Source organism: Chlorocebus sabaeus, chromosome 4 (genome assembly GCF_047675955.1).
Source record: "Chlorocebus sabaeus isolate Y175 chromosome 4, mChlSab1.0.hap1, whole genome shotgun sequence".
In the NCBI taxonomy this organism is placed as follows: domain Eukaryota; kingdom Metazoa; phylum Chordata; class Mammalia; order Primates; family Cercopithecidae; genus Chlorocebus; species Chlorocebus sabaeus.
The window spans coordinates 39,625,957-39,642,591 of record NC_132907.1 but is presented as its reverse complement, the minus strand read 5'-3'; the positions used below and the strand labels follow the sequence as shown (position 1 = coordinate 39,642,591).

Genomic DNA, 16,635 nt, shown 5'->3' with positions numbered 1-16,635 from the left:
GAAATTACTGATCCATATAAACTTTGGAATAGGCTGCTGGCATTTTAGGGGCAAAATCACATTAAATTTATGGATGAAAATTTGAAGACTATGACATCTTCAGAGTCTTCCCAATGAGAGCAGAATATGCCTCATTTTATTATTTTTATTACATCATATTTTACTGATTCTAATATACACATTTAAACACTTCTAAGTAAGGATGAATCTCATAATCTAGAACACCTTTTCATCACTGCCAGAGTCAGGCGTGGTGACTCACACCTGTAATCCGAACACTTTGGGAGGCTAAGGTGGGAGGCTTGCTTGAGCCCATGAGTTCAAGACCAGCCCAGTCAATGAAGTGAGATGCCATGTCCGCAAAAAATAAATGTAAAAATTAGCCTGGTGCAGTGGTGTGCGCCTGTAGTCCCAGCTACTTGGGAAGCTGAGATGGACAAATTGCTTGAGCCCAGGAGTTCAAGACCATCCCGGTAACATAGCAAGACCCCTTCTCTACAAAATAAAATTTCTTTTTTTTTTTTTTTTTGAGACAGAGTCTCGCTCTGCCGCCCAGGCTGGAGTACAGTGGCCGGATCTCAGCTCACTGCAAGCTCCGCCTCCCGGGTTTACGCCATTCTCCTGCCTCAGCCTCCCGAGTAGCTGGGACTACAGGCGCCCGCCACTTCTCCCGGCTAGTTTTTTGTATTTTTAGTAGAGACGGGGTTTCACCGTGTTAGCCAGGATGGTCTCGATCTCCTGACCTTGTGATCCACCCGTCTCGGCCTCCCAAAGTGCTGGGATTACAGGCTTGAGCCACCGCGCCCAGCTCTACAAAATAAAATTTCTAAAAAATTAGCTGGGCACAGTGGTACCCACCTGTAGTCCCAGCTACTCAGGAGGCTGAAGTGGAAGGATTGTTTGAGCCCAGGAGATCAAGGCTACAGCAAGTCATGATTGCACATTACAGTGCAGTCTACAGAGCAAGACTCTGTCTCAAAAAACAAACAAACAAAAAATCACTGTCAGCAAGTGACAATATAATAGTAGTTATTCCTGATGGCATGACAGGTAACTGCCATCCCTGGTCACGTTAGACAAACCATTTGAGGAAGATAGATGGGTCATGTTGTTGTTAGAAAACCTTTTGTGACATCTTCTGGTAAGATCAGGAAAGTGCAAGCATCAGAACTTAAATGTCAGTGACCTGGAAGAAAATCTTTTCAGGAAATGTTACAGCACCAGGGTTGTTACACACACAGGGTTGTAAGGACAATTCTGTGTGTGGGGGGGGAAAACACCTATTTTGATGGCTTTACATCAAAAAATAATTCAGAAGAATCATATTCTAAATGTGAGGTGTCAGTAATACCTTAATCAATATACTTTGTTTCTATTTTCATTTTTATAACTGCATAAGAAATATAGGATAAAATATCACATAAGTCCAAAGTAAGTCTCCCTTTTCCCTTTCCCCTTTCCTTTCCTGACAGAGTCTTGCTCTGTCACCAGGCTGGAGTGCAGTGGTACGATCTTGGCTCACTGCAACCTCTGCCTCTCAGGTTCAAGGGATTATCATGCCTCAGTCTCCCAAATAGCTGGGATTACAGGTGTGCACCACCACACCCAGCTAATTTTTGCACTTTTAGTAGATACGGGGTTTTGCCATGTTGGCCAGGCTAGTCTTGAACTCTTGGTCTCAAGTGATCCACCCACCTCAGCCTCCCAAAGTGTTGGGATTACAGGCATGAGACACCGCGCGTGGCCCAAGAGTTCTTTCAGTAAATACAAAACAAAAACTCTAAGTCCTAAGAGGTTATTGCATCAGAGGTATGGGCAGCAGTTTTCCTTAGTGTTAAATTTTTTTAAAAATGCAATTTATAATCAGTAGCTTCTCAGATTTTATGAAATACTCTAAATCTCATTTCATGTCAGAAGCATTTTAGTTTCTCTCATATAGATTTTACACATTCATGATAAGACCATTTCTATGTATTTTACTTTTTCTTCCATTTTCTCATTGGCAGTCTATTTATTTTTGCCTGTTTTGTAAGCAGCTACTTTATTGAATTCTCTTACTGTTTATAATTTTTTCATGGATTCTTTTGGGTTTTACAGGTATACAATGAAATAAAATTTAAACTCAAATTATTTTAAACCATCTTCTGAAATTTTACCTCGATGAAGGTAAAGATTTTCTACTACTTTTACTCTTCTACCTTGAGCACTTAGCATATTACCTTGCACAAAGCGGGTAATCAATACATATTTGTTAAATGAATTATATTAACGTATCTTACTTTGTAAAGTTACCACAACCCCTCCCCCAACAGAGATGTTGAGTTTAGTGGGAAAAAAAATCAAATATAAACCAGTATATAGTATTCCTATTTACTTCTCTCCACATGTACACACACAAATCCTGTAAGAAATCAGATATTTTATAATCAAATCTATACATGTTTGGTTATAATTATATGTATTTTAACCATTAAAGACTCTAATTATGAAATAAGTGTTTTATTTTAAATGCTTACCTTTTGGATCTTAGATCTGACGGCTCAAACTGGATATTCATAGGTCCAGGATCTCTTTCATGATCTACCTTAGAGGTGCCAAGATGCCTAGAATCACTATTCATATTTGCCATTTTTCTCACACTCTAAGCACTGAAGAAGTTAGTCCTACACAAAGAAGATAAATAATTTAGTTTAATTTTAAAATATTTTATTATCCATAACTAATAAATATTCATGAATAAGAAACTGGAAAAATACTGGAATTTGCTGAAGATATCTTAATGAGGTATATGCCTGAAATATGTATCAGAAACTTGCTAACCTTAAATGGAGTTATTTCTTATTTTTCAGCTTACTAAAAAATAAGTGGGGCAATTCATTTTCAGTAATAAAACAGATTAGGCTATTTGGACTAATTTTTCCTGCAGGAAAAAAACTAAAAATACTGAATAAAATACTTTTAAAATCTTTAGCTTATTCCCTCATAAGGGAACTACAAAGAAGTCTTCTTAAAATGGACCAGAGGCTATAGTGTCTCATACCTATAATCCCAGCATTTTGAGAGGCTGAGGTAGATCGCTTGAGGCTAGGAGTTTGAGATGAGCCTGGGCAAAAATGGCACAACCTCATCCCCACTAAAAAACAAACAAAAGTAGCTGGGGGTGGTGGCACATGCCTGTAGTCTCAGCTACTTTGGAGGCTGAGGCTGAAGTGGGAGGATTGCTTAAACCCAGGATTTGGAGGCTACAGTGAGCTATGATTGTGCCACTGCACTCCAGCCACCTGGGTGATGGAGTGAGACCCTGTCTCAAAACAAACAAACAAAAAATGACAAAAAAAAACCAAACAAACTGGCCGGGTGGGGTGGCTCATGCCTGTAATCCCAGCACTTTGGGAAGCCAAGGTAGGTGGGTCACTTGAGTTCAGGAGTTTAAAACCAGTATGGCCTACATAGTGAAACCCCATCTCTACCAAAAATATAGAAAAATAGCCAGGTATGGTGGCATGTTCCTGTAATCCCAGTTACTCGGCAGGCTGAGGCAGGAGAATAGCTTGAACCCAGGAGGTGGAGGTTGCAGTGAGCCAAGATCGCACCACTGTACTCCAGCCTGGGCAACAGAGCAAGACTCCATCTCAAAAAAATTAAAAAAACACCCCAAACTACTGACCACAGCATATGTGTGTATGAGCTTTTTTATTACCATAAACTGATAATTTACTACCATAAACTGTACCTCATGAGAATTTGCAAGGAACACTGAAAGCTATGAATGTAATTTAAGATTAACCTGCTTGGTAGCACTTCTAGGTAACCAATAGAAGCAAATGTAAATCTTTCCTGTGAAGACACACCTTCATCGTAGGCCTTAAAGAAGTCCTGCTAACAATCATTTAAGGACAACAAACAGTGAGTCAAAAATAACCTAGCATAGCAGGAAATAAAGTACTATGAGTGAGAACAAGAAACAAAAGCAGAAACAGACCCACGAGAACTTCAACTATAAAAATCAACAGAATAAAAATATAAAACAATATTTCCTATGTTTAAATAAATAACAGAAAAAGTAGACATTTTCAAAAAGTGACTTAGTATGTTTAAATAAGGACCAGAGTGAATTTTTAGGAAAAAAAAAAAATTCAAGAGCCAAAATTCAACACTCAATGAATGAGTTTAAAAGTTGAAGAGAAAATCAATAACACAGAAGATAAGTCAGAAGAAACTACCTAGAATGTGGCAGAGAGAGAAAAATAAAGGCAGAAAATGTGGAAGGTGTTTAAGAAACATGGAAGATAGAATGAGAAGGTCTAACAAGCATGTAACTGGAGAATCAGAAAGAAAGAAGACAGAAGTAATATCTGTAGAGATAATGGCTGAACATTAAAGGTACCTATCTACAGATTTATGAAATTTAATGAATGTAAGGAATAAATATTATAGGGTTTGAAAAAATAAGTAGGGCTGGGCACGGTGGCTCACATCTGTAATCCCAACACTTTGGGGGGTCGAGGTGGGCGAATCACTTGAGGTCAGGAGTTTGAGACCTGCATGGCTAACATGGTGAAACACTGTCTCTACTAAAAATATAAAAATTAGCCAGGCGTGGTAGTGGGCACCTGTAATTCCAGCTTCTTGGGAGGCTGTGGTGGGAAAATCGCTTGAACCAGGGAGGCAGAGGTTGCAGTGAGCCAAGACTGCACTACTGCACTCCAGCCTGGTCATCACAGAGTGAGACCCCATCTCGAAAAAATAAAACAAACAAAACAAAACAAAAAGAAAAAAAGAATTAAAATTCCAGACCAAAGGGGGAAAAAAAAAGTCAGATGAAGGTCTTGGAATTAAAATGTCCAAAGGTCCTTATGTTGTCCAGATCAGTATCACACATTGATGTTGTTATTTTAAGGTAACTATTAATAGAAAGCAGTGTATAACCTTACATTTAGTAGAGGGGAAAGAAGAAGGATAAAAAATAACTGAACTAAAGGAAGGCAAAAGAGGAGAAAAAATACAAAATAGGTGGGAAAAAGTAGAAAGCACAAGATAAATAAGATCCTCTCATTCTTTCTTCAGCCTATGCTAATCATATCTTTCCTATCACTATACAGAAGCTGTTCTTATTGGATCACTAAAGACCTCCATATCAGTAACCCCAAGGGTTATTTTTCAGTCCTTAACTTACTTGACCTATTGGAAATATTTGCCAAAAGGATCACTTTCCTCCTTGATAAGCTGGATTCACTAAGCCTCCAGGTTTTTTCCCTACCTCACTGGTCCCTCCTACTTCTCTGCCTCCTTTGATGCTTTCTCATTTCTCAGATCCCTTTACAGTTGCAGAGTTCCAAGGTTCAGTCTTGATCTACCCTCGATCTCTTGGTAATCTTATGCAGTCTTATGGTTTTACTATCATAGCTTGTGCTGTCCAATACAGTAGCCACTAGTTAGATGTGGCTACTTAAATTAACTAAAATAAAAAAATTCAGTACCTCAGTCACACTAGCTACATTTGATGTGCTCAAAATCCACATGTGGCTAGTGGCTACCATATTAGACAGTATAGATATAAACATTTTTCCATCATTGTAGAAAGTTCTGTTGATTTAGGCAATGACAACTTCCACGCTAATATCTCTAGCCTAAACATCTCTTTTGAATTTCAGACTTGTATATTCAACTGCCTGCTCAACATCTTTAGCTAGATGTAACAGACAACTCAAACCTAACATATCCAAAACGGGATTTCTGATTTTCTTCCCCCAAAACTACCCCACCTAGTGTTTTCCTATTTCAGTTGATAAAATCTCTTTCTACCTGCTCAGGCCAAAATTCTTGGAACCACTCATTACTTCTTTTTCTCACAGTCTACATTCAACCCATTAGGAAATCTTATTGGCTTTTCCTTCAAATATATCCAGAATCTAATCATTATCATTTCTTACCAAGATTACCACAACAGCATTCTAATGGAACTCCCTGCTTCTATCCTTATCCCCCTACACTCTACACTACACAGCATGTCAAGAGTTGTAGAAAAGGGTAATAAGGAATCTGGCCTTACCCAGCTTGTTGTTAGAATTAAAGGGAGTGCTACTGACACCCAGTGGGTAGAGGTCGGGGATGCTGATGAAATAAATAGGTCTTAACATGTAAAAGCAAAGGATGTAGCTTTATTACTTACCCTATAAGTTACTATTATTATCCTTATTTTATAGATAAGGATACACAGCAGAGAAGTAACTGATCACAAAGTTAGTAAGTGGCAGAGTTGAAATTAAAAATGAGGTAGTCTAAATCCAGAGCCTGTGCTCTTTACCACTGTGGTGTGCTGTCTTTCCTGATCCTTGCCATTTCTTTCTCAGTCCCCTGTATCTTTCACCTTCTTCTGTTTCTTGTTACTGCCCAGACTACACAACAAGTACAGTTTTATTGTTGCCATATTTGTTTAATGGACTCATATGTCCACTTTTCTTAATTTTCTAAATGTAACATTTATGAAACAGTAGGAAGAAAATAAAGTTTTTGAATCGGAAATCCTGTATCTAACACTCACTACCTGTGTAAATTGGCACTAACCATTTAATCTCCATGAAACTATCTCTGCATCTTCAAAATTAAAAAAAATTAATGTTCGAGGATTAAATGAGATTACACATATTACATTTAGCATAATTTTTTTTTTTTTTTTTTGGAGACAGGTTCTCACTCTGTCACCCAGGCTAGAGTGCAGTGACATGACCATGGCTCACTGTGGCCGTGACCTCTTGGGCTTCAGTGATCCTCCCACCTCAGTGTGCACCACCATGCCTGGCTAATTTTTTTTTTTTTGGTAGAGACGGGGTTTAACTATGTTGCCCAGGCTGGTCTTGAACTCCTGATCTCAAGTCATCTTTTTGCCTCAGCTTTCCAAAATGCTAGGATTAAAGGCATGAGCCAGCATGTCTGACTTCATTTAGTACTTTGTAATGGGAAAATAAATGTTCAAATGTATTATCATTCCCATCAAAAACCAAATGAAAACACTTGCTCTTTTTTTTTTTAAACATAGGCAGCCTCTTGAGGTTTTTCCTTTTTTAAGTGAAAAAAATTCTTCTTCAGTAAAGAACATCTAGGCAAATGATGTCAACCTGCCACTGATTATTATGTGATACAGATGTTGGCAACATGTTCTATTTCCCAAATATGTGCATTTTCTTTTCTCTGTTGCTTTGATTTCCACTTCCCTTTTCTCTTCTGCTTTTCTGCCCAACGTTTAAGCAAGTCAAAGCTCTCTTTAACTTAGTCCTACCAAAGACAAACAAAGTTAAATAAAAATATTAAAGTAGTACCTTACAACAGTAACTTAAAAAAAAGTAAAACCAAAATACCACTATTTCCAAACAAGAAGGGCTTCATTTCTATATCTTATGAAGGGAGTGTGATGGTAAAAATGATGATCTATTTTAAGATGTGACAACTAAAATACTGAGTAATGGTAAACCCCGAACAATATATTCATTCAACAAGTTCTCAAGAAGTCCCTACAATATACTGAGGTATTGAAAAACATAGAAAAAAAAATTTAAGTCATGATCCCTACCCTCAATAAAGTTAAAAAAAAAATCATTTATGAAGCCTAGAGAACTCAAGTAACTTGTCCTAAATCACTTGAATAATAAAACATAGTAGGATGCTAATAACCAATTCCCATTTTCAGTTCTTCATTTCACCTTTAGCTCAAATCTACACCAACTGCTAGCCCTAGCTGTCAAATTAGCTTAGTAATAGATCAGTGCAAAATTTATTCTTTTAAGGTAAAAAGAATAAATAAGCTGACCCTTTGAGACATAGATTCATATAATGTATTATACATATTCGAAAATCTATAGCATAAAAATGTTCTTGACTATAAAGTATATTATTCAATAATTGTTACGAAAATCCCACTAAGATGGGACCAACTGAGATAAAGTTACTCATTACTGTTAATTTCATTAAAATAGTTGAGAAGCAAAAAACAAAAGCCTGCTCTTTCTCTTCCTTACTTTACATAATAAAACTGATTAACAATTCAATTGACTTGTTTGGTCTTAAGTTTTAAAACCAAAAGGCAGAATTTTTCAAAATTAACCTTCTAATTTATGACATTAAGATGGAATGAAGTTAGGATTGATGGAATCTGTTAAATTTTCTTAGCTTAAAACTATCAAATTGACTAATTAACTTGAAAAGATGATTCCCCAGATGTAATAAATGAAAACATTCTATATAAATGGGCCTGGCATGGTGGCTCATTCCTGTAATCCCAGTACTTCAGGAGACTAAGGCAGGAGGACCCTCTGAGGCCGGGAGATTCAGAGTCGAGACCAACCCTGGCAACATGGCAAGACCGTATCTCTACAAAATTTTATATATATATTAGCCAGGCATGGTGGTGCTCGCCTATAGTCCCAGCTACTCAGGAGGCTGGGGTGGGAGGACAGTTGGAGCAAGAGGGTTTGAGGTCTCAGTGAGCTATGATCACACCTCTGCAATCCAGTCTGGGCAGAAGAGTGAGACCTTGTCTCAAAAAATAAAATACAATACCAACAAAAAATATGTTTTAAATTAACCTGGGTGTAGCACCAGAATTAAAAGCTTAGGAAAGAAATAAACATATTGTAGAGAAGTTCCATTTAGAATTGTATTATAGCTTTACAGATTTTTAAAGCATTCTCTCAATTCAAAAAATTAAACATTTTAGAAGTTGAAAAGATGATTGTAGGGAAGCCAGTATCCTTTCATCAAAAAGAATAACATAGAACTTGGGAAAAACTTGTTCAGGAAACCCTAAAACACATGAAATTAAAAAAACCGATAAGTTAGTAAGTATAAGCATTTAGAACAATGTCAACCACTTACCAAACTGTGTAAAAGTTTGCTATTATTATTTTTGAACTTAATGAAGGTTAATAAAAGTTTTATATTGTAGGGAAGAACAGCAATCTATATAATTGTTAAGAAATGTCAGAGAAAAATTTTAATATTGATAAGTAGCCAGAACCTTATCACTCCTAAATCTCCAACAACGGATAAAAGCACTTTCAGAAAGTACCGCAAAGCATTAATTTGTTTGAATTATACACACTGGGTAATTTGAGATTTAGGCTATTCTGGTGCTATCAAGTAGTATGTGGTGGTTGACAGCTCACAAGTAAGATTGCCTGGATATGAATCTTGGCTCTGCCATTCATTAACTGTGCAACTTTGGGCAACTTACTTAAATTCCCTAAGATTCACGGGTTTTGGAAATAATAAAAACACTAGTCTTACAGGGTTTCGGATGAAAATGAGATAATACATATAATGTGCCTGGTACACAGTGAATATTCAATAAACATAACTATCACTTTTTATTATGAATTTGGCTGTTTAAAACTAGAAAAATTACTCATTGGAAGGACATACAAGAAGAAACTTTTTTTAAAAGAAAAAGAAAAAATATGTATTGGCTTAATTTAGCGGCCTGAACAAAATCAGCCGACATATCTACATGCCTTTAGTATAAAGTTAGCAAACTTAGCAAGGTAAGAAAAATAAAAAGGTTGACCTTCATATAACAGAATTATTGAACTGCCACAAACAAGATAGCACTAAAGGATATCAAAAAGACAAAACTTGGTGTCATTTATGAAGGAAAATTGAGAGAAAAAGACAAGTTAATAGAAGATAGTAGGAGACGGAACTAACATTTATTTATTGAATGCCTAATACTGGCCTAATGTTTTACATGTTATTGTTTAAATCCAACTAATCTTTAGAATTTGGGAAATTGGTATTACCTTCATATCACAAAAAGAAAGAAAGGAAGGAAGGAAGGAAGGGAGGGAGGGAGGGAGGGAGGGAGGGAGGGAGGGAGGGAGGGAAGGAGAGAAGGAAAGAAATTGAAGCTCAGAGAAGTAACTTGTCCTAAATCACTAAGCTAATAAAACCATATTTGGGATTGAAACCAGGTCACTTTGATTCTAAATGCTATTTCCAGTATACTCTAATGTCTGCCTTAAAAAGGAGGAGTTAGGCTGGAAGACAAAAGAAGCATCTGAAAATCAGGTCTTCTTTGTTTAGTTTTATAAATATAAAATAATAGCTATAATGGCAAATGACCTTAAACTCTTTTTTTTTTTTTTTTTTTTTTGTGATGGAGTCTCGCTCTGTCACCCAGGCTGGAGTGCAGTGGTGCAATCTTGACTCACTGCAACCTCCGCCTCCCAGGTTCAAGCAATTCTCCTGCCTCAGCCTCCCAAGTAGCTGGGACTACAGATGCCCGCCACCACACCCAGCTAATTTTTTTGTGTTTTTAGTAGAGACGGGGTTTCACCATATTGGCCAGGCTGGTCTCGAACTCCTGACCTTGTGATCCGCCGGCTTCGGCCTCCCAAAGTGCTGGGATTACAGGCATGAGCCACTGCGCCCAGCTGGCCTCAAACTCTTTAAGACATAATCAAGACTAGAATGAGTGAAACTTCATGCCTGGGTATCCGAATTACACATTAAACACCATGAATCTGTTTTTCTTGAAGCAAGCTAGTTTAGGTAAATTTCTTTTGTTGAACTTTTTTGTCTCAAAGTTCAATATTTCCTTAGCCAGCAACAACCCTTCCAGTGGCAGTGAAGCAAGGGAAAGGACAGAAGCCAAGTGAGAGTAGTAAAAACATATCTGCCTAAACAATGGCAGAAATATATGGCTATACTTTCTAATTTACTTTGTAAACCAATATACTCTGTAGTATTCGTTCCTAAACTAAACTGAGAATGTGGGTGAGTTTAGAGAGAGAATATCCTTTCACTTTCTGGAAATTAATACTTTACTTAAAGATTGAAAGTGAAGAAACCAGGAAAGAGGAGAAATCTAGAAAGATCCTTGTATTTCAGTGAGCCTTACCAAAAAGTGAAATCAAGGTTGGGGAAAAATGTGAGGGCCACTGAGGAATTAAAATTTCCAGTTTAGTCACCTATGTGTATTTGTTCTGAGCAAATCCAAAGTTCTGTGGCATAGTAGAATTAGCTATTTATTCTAAATAAGTAGAAAACTGATGATTTTAAATAACAAATCATAAATGAGGAGTTCAAAGTCCCTGGTGCCTTTCAAAGATTTATAATATTCAAGTAAATAAGAATAACTGAAAGAAAATTGGTAATTTGCAGTTGTCTCAATTAGTCAACTAGCACGATCTCAAATTTTCAACAGCAATTTAATGCCTTCTCCTTTTTCCCCACACAGAGCCAAGGTGGAATTTTTTTTATTTCAATTTTTTAATTTTTAATTTTTTTTTGTAGATGGTACAAGTTTTATCACAACAGAAACAACTATACTTGTTGCTCCTGAGAATTTTAGGTGACTACAGATATGCTTTTCTTTCTTTCTTTCTCTCTGTCTCTCTCTTTCTTTCTTTCTTTTCTTTCCTTCTTTCTTTTGAGACAGGGTCTCACTTTGTCACCCAGGCTGGAGTGCAGTGGCACAATCTGGGCTTGCTGCAACCTCCTCCCGCCAGGCTCAAGCTGTCCTCCCACCTCAGCCTCCCAAGTAGCTGTGACCCCAGTTGTGCGCCACTATGTTGCCCAGCCTGGCCTCAAGTAATTTTCTTGCCTCAGCCTCCCGAAGTACCAAAGTGCTGGGATTATAGGCATGAGCCACCATGCCTAGTCTTAAAGTTTTTTTGAATGTCTTGATGAGAAGTATAAAATATTCTGAAGTTTGATGAATTACGTTGAGAGGAGAATTAGAGTTCCATAGCAAATATTACATAGGTGATAATGCAGAATAGTTTATCAATGATTAACTAAAATGCTAATACTTCTATAACATTAATTTGTCAAACATAACATTGATATAATTTGCACTAAATATACAAGATGACATAAACAGACATACTCCAGCCTGGCCAACATGGTGAAACCCTGTCTCTACTAAAAATACAAAAATTAGCCAGGAGTGGTGGCACACGCCTGTAGTCCCAGCTACTTGGGAGTCTGAGGTAGCAGAATTGCTTGAACCTGGAAGGCAGAGGTTGCAGAGCAAGACTCTGTCTCAAACAAAACAAAACAAAACAAAACCCAGACATAATCACTTTGAACATCTCACTCAATCTCTGAGTTTTAAAACAAAGTCCCAGATGCAAGACCACTAAGTCAAACCTAAGTCATTAAATGAGTCTGTAATTAAGATTGGTTTTAGTATGGAGTTCTGCTATGATTTGAATGTTTGTGTCCCCTCCAAAATTAGTATGTTGAAACTTAATTGCCAATGTTACAGTATTAAGAGGTAGACCCTTTTGGAGGTAATTACGTCAGGAGGGCAGAACTCTTATGAATGGAGTGGGTTGAAGGGAACTAGCTAGACCCCTTTTGTCTTTCCATCCCTTCCCCCATGTGAGGACACAGCATCAAGGCACCATCTTGGAAGCAGAGACCAGATCCTCACTAAACATCTTGATTGGTACTTTCAACCTTTATTTAAAATGTTGGTGACTGAGCCAGGTATGGTGGCTCATGCCTGTAATCTCAGCTACTCAGGGGGCTGAGGTGAGAGAAGTGCTTGAGCCCAGGTGTTCGAGATTGTAGCGAACTACAATGGCACCACTGCATTCCAGCCCAGGTGACAGAAGGAGACTCTGTCTCTAAAAGAAAAAAAATGTAGTGCCTGGACTGAAGCACTTCTCTCCATAAAAAGGACATAGAGAGTAATCAAAGAAAACTGGTATGACATTATTTTAAAAAGGTATTGACTGTGATTATTGGTGTATCTCAAAGAATATCAGCCCTTTCTATACTAGGCTCAGAAATGTCTTTTCACAATTCTTTGCAAAAACAAATCTATAGTATCTATGCCAAGATGCTAGCATCAATCTGTAATAGAATACACTAGCTTGTGCTCAAATAAATGTGACTATGGACCCACATACAACTATTATATATGTTCTTTCTCAGAGACTAAAAATGAGTATTACTGAATACTTCTGTGTATATTATAGAGTTTCAGATACTACATTTATGCTCAGTGTACTAGGCTAGGGGTTGACATATTTTTTTCTGTAAAGGGTCTGATAATAAATATTTCAGGCTTTTTGAGGCATATAGTTTCTGCAGTTACTCAATTCTACCTGTTGAAAGGCAATTAAGTATGCACGGCTGTGTTCCAATAGAACTTTATGAAAAAAATATATCTGTCAGCAGGCCAAATTTGGTCATAGTTTACTTACCTCTGTAGTATGCCAACATAAAAGCAAATGGAATCACACCACAAAAAAGGCACCCTGGTGGAAGCAGTTATGCTATGTATATCAGTTATGCTATGTATATATGTTTTCTTCCGTATTAGTCTGTAACAGCTATAAACTCCAATAACAAACTTACCTAAATTGCTTCCTGATGAATCATGTACTGGTTAGCCGATAGGATCTATAATGCTCCTATTCTGATGTGACAGTTGGAACATGCTTCCAACCTGATCAATAAATGCTTCAAAAGGCATTAAATTTGACAGTGCTGGAAGATAGTGTGGTCTCACAAAGAAATTACCAAAGCAATGCTATGGTACCAAAGAATCTCTCCTTCTACACTGGAAACACTAAATGTTCTCAAGTTATATTTAAGTGATAAGAAAGAAAGAACCCTAGCAAAGGACAGAAATTTAAGTATGCTATAAAATGCAGGCCTGGTAGACATTTTTAACCTCTAAGTGATTTTTTTTTTAACCTTTATGCCCATATATACTTTTTAAAAAAATACCATATAGGTCCAGTGTGGTGGCTCATGCCTGTAATCCCAACGCTTCGGGAGACTGAAGCAGGCGGATTGCTTGAACCCAGGAGTTCAATGTTACAGTGAGCTATGATAGTGCCACTGCACTAAAGCTTGAGTATCAGAGCAAAAAGAACCCCAAAAAGAAAAAAAAATACTAAACAATACTATTTTAATTTGTAGTTCAGGTTGGTATTCCATCCTCCTATGCTGAGTTTACCCTTTATTGTAAATATTAAGGGTATTACAAAATCACAATTAAAAGTATATTATTTTATGTATGTAACTGAAATATATAGTATTTAAGATTGTGATTGGACATCTAAGGCTAACTGGCTGGCCACGTGTCTCACGCCTGTAATCCCAGCACTTTGGGAGGCCAAGTCAGGCGGATCACGAGGTCAGGAGATTGAGACCATCCTGGCCAACATGGTGAAACCCCGTCTCTACCAAAATACAAAAAAAAAATTAGCCGGGTGTGGTGGCGTGTGCCTGTAGTCCCAGCTACTTGGGAGGCTGAGGCAGAGGAATCGCTTGAACCCAGGAGGCAGAGGTTGCAGTGAGCCGAGATCGTGCCACTGCACTCCAGCCTGGCAACAGAGCGAGACTCCATCTCAAAAAAAAAGAAAAGAAAAGAAAAGAAAAGAAAAAAGAAAAGAAAAGAAAAGAAATCTAAGTCTAGCTGTTCTCAGAGGTCTAGGGGAAGGAAAGGTAAATTTTATTTTCTTAGAAACAAAGAAACTATAGACAACTTTTTTTTTTTTTTTTGGACAGGGTCTCGCTCTGTGGCTCAGGCTGGAGTGCCGTGGCGCAATCTTGGCTCACTGCAACCTCCGCCTGCCAGGCTCAAGTGATTCTCCTGCCTCAGCCTCCCAAGTAGCTGGGATTACAGATGAGAGGCACACCACCACGCCTGGCTGATTTTTGTATTTTTAGTAGAGACAGGGTTTCACCATGTTCGCCAGGCTGGTCTTGAACTCCTAACTTCAAATGATCCGTCCACTTCAGCTTCCCAAAAGTGTTGGGATTACAGGTGTTAGCCACCGCAATCGGCCCAACCTTCTATCTTAACATGAAGTTTGTAGTTGTTTACGAGGCAGAGAGATTTTTCTTAAGTTAGGACATGGGTTATTTTGACCTATTGAAACATTTTTTTGTTTTGTTTTTGTTTTTTTTTTTTGAGACAGAGTCTCGCTCTGTCACCACGCTGGAGTGCAGTGTGGCACGATCTCGGTTCACTGCAACCTCCGCCTCCCAGGTTCAAGAGATTCTCCTGCCTTAGCCTCGTGAGTAGCTGGGACTACAGGCATGCGCCACCACACCTGGCTAGTTTTGGTATTTTTTTTTAGTAGAGACTGGGTTTTACCATATTGGCCAGGACAGTCTTGATCGCATGACCTCGTGATGTGCCTGCCACAGCCTCCCAAAGTGCTGGGATTACAGGTGTGAGCCACCGCGCCCGGCCGAAACGTTTTTAAAAAACCTTTCTCCTCAGCAGCTGCCTGCTATCCTACATATGTCAGATCTTTGTCATGTCTGAAAATATTAAAAAGAAAAAAGGGGCCGGGTGCGGTGGCCCACGCCTGTAATCGCAGCACTTTGGGAGGCCAAGGCGGGAGGATCATTGAGATCAGGAGTTCAAGACCAGGCTGGCCAACATGGTGAAACCCCATTTCTACTGAAAATACAAAAATTATTGGGGCGTGGTGGCGGGCAGCTGTAATCCTAGCTACTCAGGAGGCTGAGGCACGAGAATCGCTTGAACCAGGGAGGCGGAGGTTGCAGTGAGCCAAGATCGCTCCACTGCACTCCGGCCTGGGCGACAGAGCGAGACTCTGTGTGTGTGTGGGGGGGGAAGAAAAAAGAAAACAAAGTGGAGGTACAACTTATAGTGTGCTGATCTATGAGGGGGACGGAGCTCGGCAATGGATAAGACACTGCCTGGGAGTCATAACAATTAGGTTTTAGTCAAGTTTGCCATTAAATGGTTACCTGGTGTTGAGTGGGTTTCTCCAACTCGGTGGACCTCAGTTTCCTTCTCTGTAAAATGAGGAGAATGCGCTTGACTAGCTGCTCTCAAACCCCTCTTCCAGCTCTACTATGCTGACATGTCAAGCTACCCACTATCGACACACTCATTCTCACAACTGAGTCGTGTGAAAAGCGTGGCGAGGGCTTACCAGTCATGGCCCTCACCCCATCTGTGGTCCTAGCTCAAGGCCTAAAGGGGGTTCCTCCCTCATGTTCCTCCCTAGATCTCCCCAACTCGGGATGGAGAAAGGTGCTCCTAGCCGTGATCGCCGCCACCTCACTCAAGCCCAAGCGACGGAGCGAGACCCTGTCTCAAGAGAGAGAAAGAAGGGTGCTCCCATTCCTACAAGCCCCCCAATTCTCCTGCTCCCTCCTTCTCTCACCCGAGGGTCAGGGTGTTCATTTACCCTAACCCTATCTTTTCCCTAAGGCTCCAGCTGACACCGACTCCCACAGACACTCGGATTCCCTCAGACCCCGAGGGACTCCTGACTTCCTTTCACTGAGCCCTTGAGGAGCGCGCGCCGTGCCTCCGGAGCAGTCTCCGCGGCTCCAGGCTTTGGCCTCCCTGATCCCCAAAAGAAGCTACGGTTCTGACGCGCTACATTGAAGAACTATCCCAGGTGACAGCCGGCTTCGCCCCAACCTCAACCCTTCCCGCCGCCTTCCCTCGGATACCTCCCCACCTCCCCGAGAGGCGAGTATGCTAGACGTGGGAACGTGATCTACCTGAGCAGGCGGAGCCTTCAACCTCGGAGAACTAGACGAGAAGATGAAGGTTCCCTTCCCAAATTCTCACAATTTGCGACCGCGGGACTCCCAGTCCAAACAGGAAGCGGCAACAGACTAGGCCGC

At 39.3% G+C, this 16,635-nt stretch overlaps 1 protein-coding gene across 4 annotated transcripts in view; it reads right to left on the bottom strand.

Moving 5' to 3' along the window:
- Positions 1-16,635, bottom strand: part of SLC38A9 (solute carrier family 38 member 9) — an 85,692-nt gene extending 69,057 nt beyond the window's left edge. For 3 of the 4 annotated variants that reach the window (XM_007972688.3, XM_073014761.1, XM_007972701.3), the window contains exons 1-3: positions 16,510-16,635; positions 15,742-15,789; positions 2,517-2,663 (exon numbers count right to left, since the gene is read on the bottom strand). In XM_007972688.3, the coding sequence (XP_007970879.1) occupies positions 2,517-2,629 (113 nt within the window). In that variant the 5' untranslated portion in view covers positions 2,630-2,663; positions 15,742-15,789; positions 16,510-16,635. The remainder of the gene's footprint in view (positions 1-2,516; positions 2,664-15,741; positions 15,790-16,509) is intronic. The other variant, XM_007972731.3, reaches the window with a different exon arrangement.